Source organism: Mobula hypostoma, chromosome 1, assembly GCF_963921235.1.
Source record: "Mobula hypostoma chromosome 1, sMobHyp1.1, whole genome shotgun sequence".
NCBI lineage: Eukaryota > Metazoa > Chordata > Chondrichthyes > Myliobatiformes > Myliobatidae > Mobula > Mobula hypostoma.
This window is the reverse complement of record NC_086097.1, coordinates 103,661,952-103,678,082: the sequence shown is the minus strand read 5'-3', so window position 1 is coordinate 103,678,082 and position 16,131 is coordinate 103,661,952. Positions and strand designations below refer to the sequence as shown.

The 16,131-nt window shown below is 40.2% G+C and overlaps 1 protein-coding gene across 1 annotated transcript in view; it reads left to right on the top strand.

The window, feature by feature from the left end:
* stard9 (StAR-related lipid transfer (START) domain containing 9) overlaps positions 1-16,131 on the top strand; it is a 418,409-nt gene that overhangs the window by 218,555 nt on the left and 183,723 nt on the right. The window contains exons 8-11 of the mRNA XM_063054195.1: positions 1,761-1,830; positions 9,491-9,563; positions 12,125-12,192; positions 13,979-14,076. Of these exons, the coding sequence (XP_062910265.1) occupies positions 1,761-1,830; positions 9,491-9,563; positions 12,125-12,192; positions 13,979-14,076 (309 nt within the window). The remainder of the gene's footprint in view (positions 1-1,760; positions 1,831-9,490; positions 9,564-12,124; positions 12,193-13,978; positions 14,077-16,131) is intronic.

Genomic DNA, 16,131 nt, shown 5'->3' with positions numbered 1-16,131 from the left:
CAGTGTTTTACTGATTCTGAACCAATAGTGAACTCTTAGCTCTAATAATTAAGCATTGGTTAGCTAAAATACAAGGGAGTTGTGAATGGAGTGATTGCATATCCATAGTCTAGGAGTGCAAAACAATTTCTGTATCTGGTCGATGGGATTAGTGATTTGTAATTACACACTGTTTATTAAGGAGCTTTATTTAGGGCCATGGTATTAAACCTCTAGAATCTTAGATTGTGATATTGATTGCCTTTGTGCCTGGAAGTAATCTTTTTTTCCTTTGGCAAAGCTTCCAAATATTGTAGCTGATGATTTCCATGTGGCAGCTTTTAAAGCACTGGAGTTAGTGTGGTAATAAAACAAAATGATAGCTGCATCTCTCCTTTAAGAGCCAGCTGCAGTCCTTGAAGAGAAATGATTTCAAATGGTTTTGGCAACCAACCAGCAATGAGGCCACATCTCCACTGTATATTTAGACTGTGCAAGGAGCCGAAGGCATTAAAGGAACAGACCTATGCTCGATATCCCGGCCAGACAGCTGGTTTGACTAATTGTGGCTTCATTGACCTATTGTGGCATTGTGCAGATTAAAGTTTGAGCAGTGTATCCTTCATTACATAGCAACTTGCATCGGTCCCATCCCTCTGAAAAAACTATGTTTGAGCCAGTGAGGCATTTTTCAGTGCACAACCAATCCCGTAACCAATGTCCCCCGGGATTAATAAAGTATGACTATGACTAATGAGCAGTATCTTCTTGATTTTAAACACTGAATATGATTCAACCTCAGAAGCCCTCATTGTGATGCTCTTCGAAAACTTTATCAAAATCATTATTAGAATCTAATTTAGTAGAAGTTTCCAAGTTCATAGTCCATTCCCCTATAACTCGTTAGCTCCACCTTTTGACTTTAAATACTTATTTCTTTGGCGAGATGTTATTGATTTTCTTTTAGTAAGCTGATGCAATTACACAGACTTTGTTACTGGGCTTTTGCCAGCCATTATCAGCAAAGAGGAGACTGATTTCTGGAGGAGGTCATTCTCACAGCTGTGCACAAATGTTAACTGATCTGATTGATGTCAGGAAATAGCTTATTAAAGCGCTGGGGAATAGTTTCTCAGTTATATTAGGCTGCTGCAATTTGAATAGGATTTAATATTTCTGAGGTATTTCGCAGGTACATTTATAAAATCATCTTTCATTTTTCCGAGGAGTGTTAATTTGTAATTTAAATTAGAAAGGGTTGTCTTTTGAGTATTTTTGGGAATAACATTTTGAAATCTAAAAGCATAACATAATTTAACATACTATTTTTAATTTGTGTTGAGATTTAATAACTGTGATGCAACCTCACAGTACCTTATACTGTGATTTTGGATATTCCACCAGTATTATCAAGTCGTCCAATATTATCATGTAGTTGGGTTTTCTATCTTTGTTAACTTTATAAAGATTTATAAAAATTAAGACTGGGCAGAGCTGTGGCATTGGATCCTAATACAGGTGAATGTGGAATCATAAAAAAGCAATATCTGTAGAATCTATATCTCAGTGAGTTCATGTCTATAGACATGAAAGTCAGGATAGGGAAATGTATTTCAGGGAAATTTGGTATGTGTGAGTGGTCTGCCCTCAGTCTGTGGAGGACATCCACTTCTGGGGATGAGATTGTGTGTGTTGAGGGGGGCTTTCCACCAGCAAGACACTACACTTGATTAGGTATTCCTAGATTAAAAATTTACTGTAATGTTTGTGTATTTCCACAGGATTATCTCAGCACTTGGTTTCAGACTACAAGCAACTTGTGCAACTTTTGGAGGAAGGGATTGCGAATAGGTATCCACTATCTTCTGAGCATTCCTGACTTATTGTTGTATTATAAACAATCAGTTTTCATCGTTCCTCCTGTTCAACCTTCAGTGTGTTATTTGGTATTTAATTGATTAGGAACATGCATGAATTTGGCATCAGTGAGAAGAATAAAACAGATTGAGATTTCATGTCAGTTTTTTTTCAACAGTGGCTTTCTCTTCGCCAATCTTCCATAAACCTGTGACTGGTGAAGCACCCAGACAACAGCTGTTCTGTGCACAGTCTCTTGGTGGCCTCCTTCACTAGTCCCTTCTTGCATGGTCGCTCAGTTTTTGAGGACGGCCTGCTCTAAGCAGATTTACAGCTGTGCCATATTCTTTCCATTTCTTGCTGATTGGTTTCACTGTACTCCAAGGGATATTCAGTGACTTGGAAATTTTCTTGTATCCATCTCCTGACTTGTGCTTTTTAATAATCTGTTTGTGGAGATGCTCAGACTGTTCTTTTGTCTTCATGGTGTAGTTTTTGCCAGGCTACTGACTCACCAGCAGTTGCACCTTCCAGATACAGATGTATTTTTATTTCAGATAATTGAAACACCTTGAGTGCACACAGGCCTCTGAAAACAGATTTCCATTTAACTAATTACGTGACTTCTAAAACCAGTTTGCTGCACCAGTGATGATTTGGTGTGTCATATTAAAGGGAGTGAATACTTAAGCCAGGGGTAACCAACCTTTTACATTCCATGCGTCAATTTTTTCACGCACGAGTTCAGATGCGATTTTTTTCACAGGAGTTCTATATTAACATTTTTACAAGAATTGGATGGGGTTACAAGAGTTGTATGGCGCATCTGAACTCGTGAGTGAAAAAATTGACGCATGGAATGTAACAGGTTGGCCACCCCTGACTTAAGCGATCAATAATTTTGTGTTTTATATTTGTGACTAATTTAGATCACTTTGTAGAGATCTGTTTTCACTTTTTGACACGAAAGAGTCTTTTTCTGTTGATCAGTGTCAAAAAAGCAATGATTCAATATTGTAAAACAATAAAACATGTAAACTTCCAAGGGGGTGAATACTTTTTATAAGCACAGTATACATAATAAAGCATCCTTCACTCTGTTCAGAATTTACACTTCTTACACATCCCAGTTTGGAAAATTCAATGTAAGTTCTTCATCTCAGTTTAAGTTGCTGGATGTTATTTTGAAGATGTGTGATACATTACTGCTGTGTTAAGTGGGGTAAGGAAAACTTAGATTCTTTCCTTCGAGTGAGAAAGAAGAAATAGTTAAATTTATTCAGCATATTTCACTACCACAAGATATCTCTAACATTGATCAAAGTTCAAGGTAAATATTTTATCAAAGTACATATATGCCACCATTTATTGTACATATAACCCTAAAGTTCATTTTCTTGCAGGCTTTCATAGTAAATCTAAGAAACACAGTAGAATCAATGAAAGACTGCACCCAATAGAGCGGACATCAAATGTGCAAAAGACAACAAACTGTGCAAATAAAAAAAGAAATTTAAAGAAAACAAACAAACATACATGCAGCAATAAATATCAAGAACATGAAATGAAGAAATCCTTGAAAGTTAGTCCATAGGTTGTGGGAACAGTTCAGTGATGGGGTATGTGAAATTATCCCCTCTGGTTCAAGAGCCTAATAATTGATTCCTGAGCCTTGTGGTGTGGGTCCTGAGGCTCTTGTACCTCCTTACTGATGGCAGCTGCAAGAAGAACACATGGCCTGGATGGTGGGGATCTTTGATGATGGATGATGCTTTCCTGTGGCAACACTTCACGTAGATGTGGTGGAAAGGGATTTAACTGTGATGGACTGGGTGTATCCGCTATTTTCTGTAGGCTTCTCTGTTCAAGGGCAGTGGTCTTTCCATAACAGAACATGATGCAACCAGTCAATGTACCCTGCACTGCATATCTATGGAAGTTTGTCAAAGTTTTAGATGACATGCTGAATCTTCTCAAACTTCTAAGAAAGTAGAGGTGCTGCCATGCTTTTTTTCCATAATGGTATTCACATGCTGGACCCAGGACAGATCCTCTGAAATTATAACACTGAGGAATTTAAAGTTGGCGATCTTCTCCACCTCTGATCCCCAATAAGCACTGGCTCATGAATCTCCAGTTTCCTCTTCTTGAAGCCAATAACCAGCTCCTTGGTCTTGCTAGAAGAATGAGGGGAGACCTCATAGAAACAGTTCGAAAGTTGAAAGGCATGGACAGAGTAGATGTGGCAAAGTTGTTTCCCATGATGGGGGAGTCTAGTACGAGAGGGCATGACTTAAGGATTGAAGGTCGCCCATTCAGAACAGAAATGCGAAGAAATTTTTTTTAGTCAGAGGGTGGTGAATCAATGGAATTTGTTGCCACGGGCAGCAGTGAAGGCCAAGTCAGTGGGTGTATTTAAGGCAGAGATTGATAGGTATCTGAGTAGCCAGGGCATCAAAGGTTATGGTGAGAAGGCAGGGGAGTGGGACTAAATGGGAGAATGGATCAGCTCATGATAAAATGGCGGAGCAGACTCGATGGGCCGAATGGCTGACCTCTGCTCCCTTGTCTTATGGTCTTATGGCTAGCATTTGAGAGGTTGTTGTTGTGTCACCACTCAGCCAGATTTTCAATCTCTCGTATCTGCTGAATCATCACCACCTTTGATTTGGCCAGCGACAGTGGTATTGACAGCAAACAAATATGGTATTAGAGCTCTGCTTACCCATACAGTCACAAGTATAAAGTGAATAGGGCAGAGGGCTAAGCACACAACCTTGTGGTGCACCTGGCCTGTTGGTAATTGTGGAGATGTTGTCAATCCTAACTGACTGGGGTCTGCAAGTGAGGAAATCTGTCAAGATGGCGCGTGCATACAATGCTCCCACAGTTGACATCTTCTGGATAGATGACAAAATTATTTATTTCACTTCTTTTATGTTTTCTAAATCTGTTTTTCACCTTGAATGTGTTCCTGGAGCTCTTGGAGCCTGTGATTTGCAGTTTTTTAGATTGTTTGGGTGATCCAGCACTTTGGAGATCGTTTAGGTGATCCAGCACTTTGCTGTCTCCAAGAAGATTCTGGGAGGCAATGAGCATGAGCTGATATTTGACTTCATTTTGCTAATTAAAGCTTTCATTGTTTGCTGATTAAAGTGACGAGAGAGATGTGAATGCCAAAGGTGAGTGCCGGCTGCCTGCCTTCTGATCAGAATCAGAATCAGGTTTATTATCACCGGCATGTGACATGAAATTTGTTAACTTAGCAGCAGCAGTTCAATGCAATACATCATCTAGCAGAGACAGAAAAAAATAGTTATAATAAATAAAATAAAACATAATAAATAAACAAGTAAATTAAACATATTGAATAGATTATTTAAAAATGTACAAAAACAGAAATACTGTACATTAAAAAAGTGAGATAGTGTCCAAAGCTTCAAAGTCCATTCAGGAATCGGATGGCAGAGGGGAAGAAGCTGTTCCTGAATCGCTGAGTGTGTGCCTTCAGGCTTCTGTATCTCCTACCTGATGGTAACAGTGAGAAAAGGGCATGCCCTGGGTGCTGGAGGTCTTTAATAATAGATGCTGTCTTTCTGAGACACCGCTCCTTGAAGATGTCCTGGGTACATTGTAGGCTAGTGCCCAAGATGAAGCCGACTAGATTTACAACCTTCTGCAGCTTCTTTCGGGCCTGTGCAGTAGCCCCTCCATATCAGACAGTGATGCAGCCTGTCAGAAAGCTCTCCGCGGTACAACTAGAAGTTTGTGAGTGTATTTGTTGACATGCCAAATCTCTTCAAACTCCTAATAAAGTATAGCCGCTGTCTTGCCTTTTCTATGACTATATCAATGTGTTGGGACCAGGTTCTGATCACTGGTGTGATCGCTTTGCTGCCTGAAAAGGGAGCTTGTGTGGCCTGTTGCTGTATCTGGAGGATGTTACTGAAGTTTTTCTGCATTTATAGATATGGATTTGGACTATGGACTTTTTACAGCCTTATAGTTTTTAATATTCTGTGTTTTTGCCCATTCTTTCTCATTTGTATTGTGCGAGGGAGGGGGATCTGGATCGATGTTCCTGTTGTATTTTACTTTTGTTAGTTTCTTTGTGTGGGGAGAAGGGGATTTGGAGGACGATGTTCTTTTTGCGTTTTGTGTGAGGCGGGGGGTTTGGGAATTGATGATCGTGTTGCATTTTTTTTTCTTGATTTCGTGGCTACCTGGAGAAGAAGAATCTCAAAAGATGTGTACTTTGATAATAAATGAACCTTAAATCGAGGATCCAGTTGCACAAGGAGGTATTGAGGCACAGTTTTGAGGGGATGATAGTATTGAATGCTGATCTGTAGCCATTGAAGAGCATCCTGATGTATGCATCTTCACTGTCCAGATGTTCCAGGGTTGAGTGAAGAGCTAATGAAATGGCATCTGCTGTGGACCTGTTGTGGATCCAAGTCGCTTCTCAGGCAGAAGTTGATATGTTTCATCATTAGTGTCTCAAAGTACTTCTTCATAGTGGAGGTACTGTCAATGTGACTGGTTGAGACAGGTTATTACATTCTTCTTAGGCACTTGTATAAATGAAGCTTGTTTGAAGCAGGTGGATACCTCAGACTACTGAAGCGAGAGGTCAATTGATCAGCACAGGTCTTTAGGACTCGCCAGGTACCCCATCGTGCCCAGGTGTTTTCCATGGCTTCATCCTCCTGAAGTACGTTCTTTCATCGACTTCAGAGACTGAAATCACAGGGTCATCAGAGGTTGTGGAGTTTGTGAAGGTGCTTCCATGTTTTGACAGTCAAAGCGAGCAAAAACAGGCATTGAGATCATCTGGAACAACCCTTAATGTTTACTCACACCACATTGATGCTATATGTACCACCATAAAAATTCACTGCAGTTGATCATAGGGCTACTCCAATAACACCACCCAAGCCTGCAACCTCTACCACCCAGAAGCAGTTCCATGGAAACAACAACACTTAACTCACCTTCTCAGTGACAATAATTTGTGAAGTGGTCTTTAGAATTTTTAAAATCATAAATAAAAACAGAGTTTTAAAATGAACTGTTTCATACTAGTGTCACAAAAGATTGCAGATACGTGAATGTGGAACAACACAAGAAGCTGTAGGAACTCAATGTTTCAGGCAGCATATATGGAGGAAAATGGCTAGTCAATGTTTCAGGCTGAGACACTTCATCTGCACCTAAAACATTAATTGTCCCTTTTTTTTTTAGATTATGAAGACACGCAGTCCTCTTTTATTGTAATTTAGTAATGCATGCATGCATTAAGAAATTGATTATGGGGAGCAAGGACATGGCAGACCAATTGAATAATTACTTTGGTTCTGTCTTCACTAAGGAGGACATAAATAATCTTCCAGAAATAGTAAGGGACAGAGGGTCCAGTGAGATGGAGGAACTCAGCGAAATACATGTTAGTAGGGAAGTGGTGTTAGGTAAATTGAAGGGATTGAAGGCAGATAAATCCCCAGGGCCAGATGGTCTGCATCCCAGAGTGCTTAAGGAAGTGGCCCAAGAAATAGTGGATGCATTAGTGATAATTTTTCAAAACTCGTTAGATTCTGGACTAGTTCCTGAGGATTGGAGGGTGGCTAATGTAACCCCACTTTTTAAAAAAGGAGGGAGAGAGAAACCGGGGAATTATAGGCCGGTTAGCCTAACGTCGGTGGTGGGGAAACTGCTGGAGTCAGTTATCAAGGATGTGATAACAGCACATTTGGAAAGCGGTGAAATGATCGGACAAAGTCAGCATGGATTTGTGAAAGGAAAATCATGTCTGACGAATCTCATAGAATTTTTTGAGGATGTAACTAGTAGAGTGGATAGGGGAGAACCAGTGGATGTGGTATATTTGGATTTTCAAAAGGCTTTTGACAAGGTCCCACACAGGAGATTAGTGTGCAAACTTAAAGCACACGGTATTGGGGGTAAGGTATTGGTGTGGGTGGAGAATTGGTTAGCAGACAGGAAGCAAAGAGTGGGAATAAACGGGACCTTTTCAGAATGGCAGGCGGTGACTAGTGGGGTACCGCAAGGCTCAGTGCTGGGACCCCAGTTGTTTACAATATATATTAATGACTTGGATGAGGGAATTAAATGCAGCATCTCCAAGTTTGCGGATGACACGAAGCTGGGTGGCAGTGTTAGCAGTGAGGAGGATGCAAAGAGGATGCAGGGTGACTTGGATAGGTTGGGTGAGTGGGCAAACTCATGGCAGATGCAATTTAATGTGGATAAATGTGAAGTTATCCACTTTGGTGGCAAAAATAGGAAAACAGATTATTATCTGAATGGTGGCCGATTAGGAAAAGGGGAGGTGCAACGAGACCTGGGTGTCATTATACACCAGTCATTGAAAGTAGGCATGCAGGTACAGCAAGCGGTGAAAAAGGCGAACGGTATGCTGGCATTTATAGCGAGAGGATTTGAGTACAGGAGCAGGGAGGTACTACTGCAGTTGTACAAGGCCTTGGTGAGACCACACCTGGAGTATTGTGTGCAGTTTTGGTCCCCTAATCTGAGGAAAGACATCTTTGCCATAGAGGGAGTACAAAGAAGGTTCACCAGATTGATTCCTGGGATGGCAGGTCTTTCATATGAAGAAAGACTGGATGAACTGGGCTTGTACTCGTTGGAATTTAGAAGATTGAGGGGGGATCTGATTGAAACGTATAAGATCCTAAAGGGATTGGACAGGCTAGATGCGGGAAGATTGTTCCCGATGTTGGGGAGGTCCAGAACGAGGGGTCACAGTTTGAGGATAGAGGGGAAGCCTTTTAGGACCGAGGTTAGGAAAAACTTCTTCACACAGAGAGTGGTGAATCTGTGGAATTCTCTGCCACAGCAAACTGTTGAGGCCAGTTCATTAGCTATGTTTAAAAGGAAGTTAGATATGGCCCTTGTGGCTACAGGGGTCAGGGGGTATGGAGGGAAGGCTGGGTTCTGAGTTGGATGATCAGCCATGATCATAATAAATGGCGGTGCAGGCTCGAAGGGCCGAATGGCCTACTCCTGCACCTATTTTCTATGTTTCTATGTTTCTATACAATATTTCCTCCGGTGTTATAGCACAAAAGACAAGACAGACCAAGACTGAAAAAAACTAACAAAACCACACAATTATAACATATAGTTACAACAGTGCAACAATACCATAACTTGATGAAGAAGTCCATGAGCACAGTAAAAAGTTCAAAGTCTCTCAGATGTCCCACATCTCAAGCAGACAGGAGAAAGAAGGAAAACTCTCCCTGCCATACCTGACCACGGTCTGACTCTGAGTCATCGGAAAATTTTGAACTCTGATCAGCTCTCCCACACCAAGTACTGAGCGCCATCTCTATCCGAATGATTCAACCTCCATCTCGGTCGCCAACAGCAGGCAAAGCCAGGAATTTTGAGGCCTTCCCTCCAAGAGGTTCACGCAGTAGCAACAGCAGTGAACTGGCGTTTCAGAAATTTTTTGAGAAGATCCTCTGTGCTTTCATGTCCGTCTCCAACATTTCCCCTCATCAATATTGCCTGACTTGCTGAGTTCCTCCATCTTCTTTAGATGTGGTGTAATTCTGGATTCATTTGCAGTTATATTTGATTCTTTTCTATCTGTGTGCTTCTGTTTTAGAATCACTGCTGCTACCCATATCCATGATGCCAGCAGTCGATCACACGCCATCTTTACCATCCACTACACCCAGGTTAGCAAATATTGATTGAGTTTCAGACTGATTACTTCAATCTTTGTTGCATGTAGCATGTACAACCAATGGTCTGAGAAATGTGTCAATATTTAAGTAAACCACATCATTCCCTGTTTTTTTTTCCAGGCCAGTTCGTTGTGATTGTGTAACCAGACTCTTCCTTATATGCTAAAAACTCTTTTAAAGATAATTTATGCAGAATAATTATTAATTTATTAATTCAAATTCTGAGAAATTATTATTATATTTTAGTTTTTTTATAGCCACCTGCTTAGGGAGAGTACATACACAGGCCACTTAAATCCTTGAGGTTCTGTCATTCCATAAGATCATAGCCAACTTACAATTTAACTTCATCTTCTTGCTTTTTCTGCATTGTTTTAAAATACTGTGATCCAAAATACTGTCTGGGAATTTGGAATAATCAGTTGAGCTAACTCCAGCAGTCTTTTGTGAGTGGGTAGGATTTCAAATTTCTTGTTCTCCTTATGAAGAAACAATTGTTCACATATCACTTATGGACTTTAATGTTGTAGTTTTTGGATCTAGGGAAGAATGAACACTGCTAGATTGACAATCTGTTAGTCTTCTGGTTACCATTACCAAGGCTAACTGTTTTATTTCAGATTAATTTCACTGGTTGCATTTAAATTTACCATTTAAATTTGTTATTGTGAGATGTGAGCAATAGCCCAAGGATCTGGTTCTTTGCCCATTAATCCAACCATATTATAACCATACCTGTCAATTTTCGCAATTCGCCAATTAGATTATTGATCAATATTCTCCAGGCAGGGGAATCTGAACATAAAGCAATAGAGTCGAAAAGCAGGGAGGTTATGTTAAACCTGTTGAATTTTTGTTAGATAACACCTGAAGTACTGCCTATACCTCTTGTTTGCAGGTTACAAAAATTCAGTATGAGTGCAGAGAACACATACAACGTTGTGCTATAATTGCAAGGATTATACACATTGGAAAAAGATGAGAAGATCTGACTCTTCTGTTGAGAAACAGAGGTTGGAGAAATAACAAAATATTTAAAAGATTGAAAAGTTTTGATATGGTTAATAGAGAGCATATTTCATTGTACAGTAGTCAGCAAGGATTCCATTTTGAGAATTCAGAAGAAAGTTCTTTCCCAAAGAATGATGAGAATGTGGACCTTGTTGCCACAGGGAGTGATTGTGCTGAACACTTGTGCATGTAAAGAGTTGGACCAATGTATGAGGAGAAGGGAAAAGCAGGTTACACTGACAAATTTAGATAGAGGGAGGAAGCTCAAGTGTACCAGATTTTTAGATCCATTTCACTTCAGAGCTGTGGACTTTACTGGCTTGCATCAGTGTTGCAATGTTATGAATTGTTTTAATATTCTTTAAAAATAATTGAATGATTTGGTGAATGGTGAATTTATGGTAAGATGGTGGCGCGCTCAGACGCAGTGGCCTCTATGGGGCCAACTAAAGGTGTTAATGTTCTCTTTATGATCGCAAGACACTGCTGGACATTAAGAACTTTAAATAGTGCAGGTCTACCCCATTAGCGAATTGCTGGTTAGTGGAGGAGCTATACTTGTTGCGGACTTTGTTGGTGCTCGCTATAGAGAGGCATCGGAATCGGTGCGCAAAGGTGGTCTGCAGTCTAACAGCAAGTAATTGTCCAAGTTGCTTTTCTTGTGATTGCGAGACCCTGTTGGACATTGGTAACGTGAAATGCTGCAAGTCCGGTTCACTGGTTTACTGGTGGGGCTGATGGTTGGGGAGCAGCATGTCCCAGGTTATAGCAAGGACTAGGCCTCGTGCCAGGGTGTTTTATTTTACAGCTGTACAGGAGACACTGCTGACGGTGTCGCCCAGCATCCGTGCTGGCATCCAGTGTTTGCTTGGTGGAAGACAAGCTGGATTACATTTGTGTGCAGACTGTCGCGAGTTTGTTCTTGCCCACAACATCCATGGACTCAGGGATATAGTTTTTGTGAAACTATATGTTTACTGCAATATTATATGTGCTGTATGTACCTTGTGCTGTGTCTGACTGTTCATGTATGGTTGAATCAGTTCAGTTAAACCTGAACTGAACTTGATAACCTAGCAACAAGTTTTCAGTGCAATTCATCTTCCACTTTGCAGAGAGTGACTATGTGTTTGAAATAGAACTATTCATTAAGTTAATTAATTCCCTACTTTGGGGAGTGCTATCGAATTAGAGCTGACATTTTCAGGTAGCACATTTTCACACAACAGGCTGGATGAACCTGAATCCATCTCCTAGGTCAGTTTGAGCTTTTATGACAAATTATATTAATTTAAAATATTGCCGAATGTAGAATGAAGATGGGTAAAATCATTTCTGTTACAATCAATTGACGTCTGTTTAAATGATGAATAGTTTCAAAGCTACTTTTCATGTGAATTTTCTGGACCAAGGATTTTTTTGCCTAACTTATGGCAATACAACTAAGAAAAAGAAAATTAAAATACAATGAGAAATTGCAAAATGAGATTTCTTACCTTATGGCTAAATATTCAGTTAAGATTTACCTTTCTGTTCTTTAGGCAATACTGGAGAATAATCTCCCATCAGAGATAGTAAGCAAAATCAACCTTGTTGACTTGGCAGGGAGGTAAGTATTTGGAAACTTCATTTCATAAAACTTTACTAATATATTTGTGTGCCACAGCTATACCTGAGAACACAACGATTAAGGTAGGAATGTGAAGGGGAAAGGAAGAGTACATGATTTTAGGCCCATGCCTGTACCTGCATACTTGGGAGGAGGAAGGTAAACACTGAAAATCCCTAATGGTTAACATAAAGGTTGAGTCAGTGGTAAGGAAGGTAAATATAATGTTAGCATTCATTTTGAGAGGACTAGAAGCAAGGATGTAATGCTGACGTTTTAAAAGGCGTTGGTCAGGCTGCACAGAGTATTGTGAGCAGCTTTAGAGCCTTATCTAAGAAAGTGCTCGTATTGGAGAGGGTCCAGTGGAAGTTCGCGAGAATGGTCGTGGGAATGTAAGAGTTAACATATGAGGAGTGTTTGATGGCTGTGGGCCTGTACTTAATGGAGTTAATGGGGGTGTTAATCGTGACCGGAATGTAGGTGATAAGTCAACTATAAGTCACTTATAAGTGGCTAATACACTTAATTTCGTTTCTAAAAGGGATTATCTAATGAATTTAATACTAAACACACAGCGCATATTTTCCTCGCATGAATATAGTGATAAGTCAATTATAAGTCACTTATATAAGTCAATAGCATCATAACATTTTAAGTAATGTTTGGATATTAAACACACAGTGCTTATTTTCCCCGTATGAACATATAAAATCATTGCAGCACACAAATATGGCTGAACCAGTGGGAGCCCTGGACTTGTGTCCCTGCAACAAGACAGTCCCATCGAGGGGTGATGGGAGACAGCGATACTCAAAGGGGGTTCCTTATGTAATGACCTCACGTGCGTTCAAGTTCCAATAGTGGGCGTGACAGGGAATGAGGAAAGGTACAGCTGACTCATATCATTTCATATTGCCAAATCATATCATTTCCTCGCGACCCGGTAGCACATGCTTTGCGGCCTGGTACCGGTCCACGGCCTGGTGGTTGGAGACCAATGGGCTAAGTCATTGGGCACATATAAAGCAGAGGTTGATAGTAAGGGTGTCAAAGGTTAAGGGAGAAGGTAGGAGAACGGGGTTGTGAGAGAGAATCTTGATGGAATGGCAGAGCAGATTCGATGGGCCGAATGGACTAAATCTGCTCCTAGTCTTATGGTCTTAAATAACATTTCACGTGATCCCCGAGGTAACAGAAAAACTTGTACTTGTTAACTGAACCTTGCCGTCAATATTTAGAATTCTAACTATTTATAATTTTAAATCGTTTTGCCCCTTCCTTGATGTTGTGTGTACAACAGAAACGAGACGTTTCCCTTTCAGAACCATTGCCTAGTGATATATTGCAACATGGGCAAATATAGATCAATGTCACATGTAAAAGAAATTTTTAGTTTGGTTGATAAACTGAACCAATGAACCATGACCATTTTCCATGTAATAAGAGTCTTGATGAAATATCTCTGTGATACAGAAGTCATGGACTTGTACCTCTTGTAGACAAATGATAAAGTTAGTTGAGAAATTATAAGTTTTGTAACTTTAAGACTGATAAATTCCAGTGAATACAACATGTGTACATGGATCATCTTCACAAATGAATCAAAAATGGAATCTGTCATTTTTTGATCTAAAGTTTTGATGTAGTCATGATGAAAATCTTAATAATAAAGTATGGAATTCTGCCCTCTGCTGGCAAAGAAGCAACTTGAATGTATTGAGGAACCATCCAGTTACGTGTAACAAAAGAACATCCTCGTTTTTCCAATTTAATTGGTTTCTTACAGTGAAAGAGCAGATCCGAATTACTCCAAGGACAGGATCACAGAAGGATCAAACATTAACAAATCACTGGTCACTCTGGGAATTGTCATCTCCACTTTAGGTAAGATGTTGCAGCAAATCTGCAATACTGTCATATATCAAAGTCAAATTCAAAGTAGATTTAATATCCAAGTATGTATTTTTCACCATATGCAACCCTGAGATTCATTGTCTTGTGGGACTTGTAGAAGCAATGAAAGACTGCATCCATTGAAATTGACGAACAACAAATATGCAAAAGACAACAAACTGTGTAAATACAAAAGGAAAATAATAATAAAAAATAAGCAATAAATACTGAGAACATGCGATGAAAGGGCTTAAATGTAACTCCATTGGTGTGGGAACTGTTCAGTGATGGGACGGGTGAGATTAAGTGGTTATCCCCTCTGGTTTCATCTGATGGTTGAGAGCTAATAACTGCTCCTGAACCTGGTGGTGTAGGTCCTGAGATTCCTGTATCTCCTTCCTGATGGCAGCAGCAAGAAGAGAGCATGACCTGGGTGGTGGAGGTCCTTGATGATGGATACTGCTTTCCTGTAGCAACAGTCCATGTAGATGTGTTTAATTTGGGGAGGGCTTTACCTGTGATGGACTGGGCTGTATCTACTACTTTTTGTAGGATTTTCCATTCAAGGCCATTAATGTTTTCATACCAGATTGTGATTCAACCAGTCGATGTACTCTCTAACACAAATCTTTGGAAATTAGTTAAAGTTTTAGATGACATGCCAGATCTTCACAAGCTTCTAATAAAGTTGGGACAGTGCCTTGCTTTCTTTGTAATAGCACTTACGTACTGGACCCAGGATAACACCGAGGAATTTAAAGTTGTTGACCCTCTCTACCTCTGATCCCCCAGTAAAGACTGGCTCATAGACTTCAGTTGCTCCTCCTGAAGTCAATAATCAGCTCCCATATCTTGTTGACATTGAGTGAGAGGTTATTGTTGTGGCACCATTCAGCGAGATTTTCGATTTCCCTCCTATAAGCTGATATGTCACCGCCTTTGATTTGACCAATGAAAGTGGTTGTCAGCAAGCTTAAATATAACATTGGAGCTGTGCCTAGCCTGAGTCTATCCACATATAAGCAGGAAAACACTATTAAAATTTCATAGAACCACAGAAGTTTACGACACAGAAGCCAGGCCTGTGCATCCCATCTTGTCCATAATGACCTTGATGTTGATCTGCGCTAATCCCATTTAGCTGAATCATGCCTTTCCTATCTAAGTGTATGCTTTTTAATTATTATAATTGTAACTGTGGTTGTTACCTCATCTAGCAGGTTGTTCCAAATATTCATTACCACCTTTGTGAAATACTTGTCAGAACTCTTTTAAGTTTCTCCCCTCTCACTTTAAACCGTACCTTTTAGTTGTAGGCGCTTTTGCTCTGGGGAAATAGACACTGGCTGTCTATTGTATAGAACCCTTCCTAATTTTATAGCCTCTACAAGGTCACTGCTCTGTCTCCAGATTAACTGATTTCTCCTTACAATTACAGCCCTTCATTCTAGGCAACATCCTGGTAAATCTTTTCTTCACTCTCTATTGCTACCTTATCTTTCCTGTCATGTACACAGTACGTCCAATCTAACCAATTTTTGTATAACTACAACTAGGCATCCAAACTCTTAAACTCAAATCCCTCGGGTTGTAAATACAGACCTACCAAATGCCTTTTTCACTACCCTACATGTCACCACTTTCAAAGTTGCGCAGTTTCCACCCCATGGTTTCTCTGTACATCAGAGCTCCTAAAGTCCCTGCTATTTACTCCGTTCAGTGCACCAGAACTTTGGATCCAGTTCACCTCAGATCCTCTGTGCTTTAACCATATCTCATACTTGTCAGGATTAAATTCCAGCTGCTACTGCCCCACTCAATTTCCACGCTGCTCTATCTGTATCACAGACCATAGAACCATAGAACATTACAGCACAGAAACAGGCCTTTTGGCCCTTCTTGGCTGTGCCGAACCGTTTTTCTGCCTAGTCCCACTGACCTGCACCTGGACCATATCCCTCCATACACCTCTCCAAGTACCGATCCAAGTTTTTCTTAAATGTTAAAAGTGAGCCCGCATTTACCACCTCATCTGGCAGCTTATTC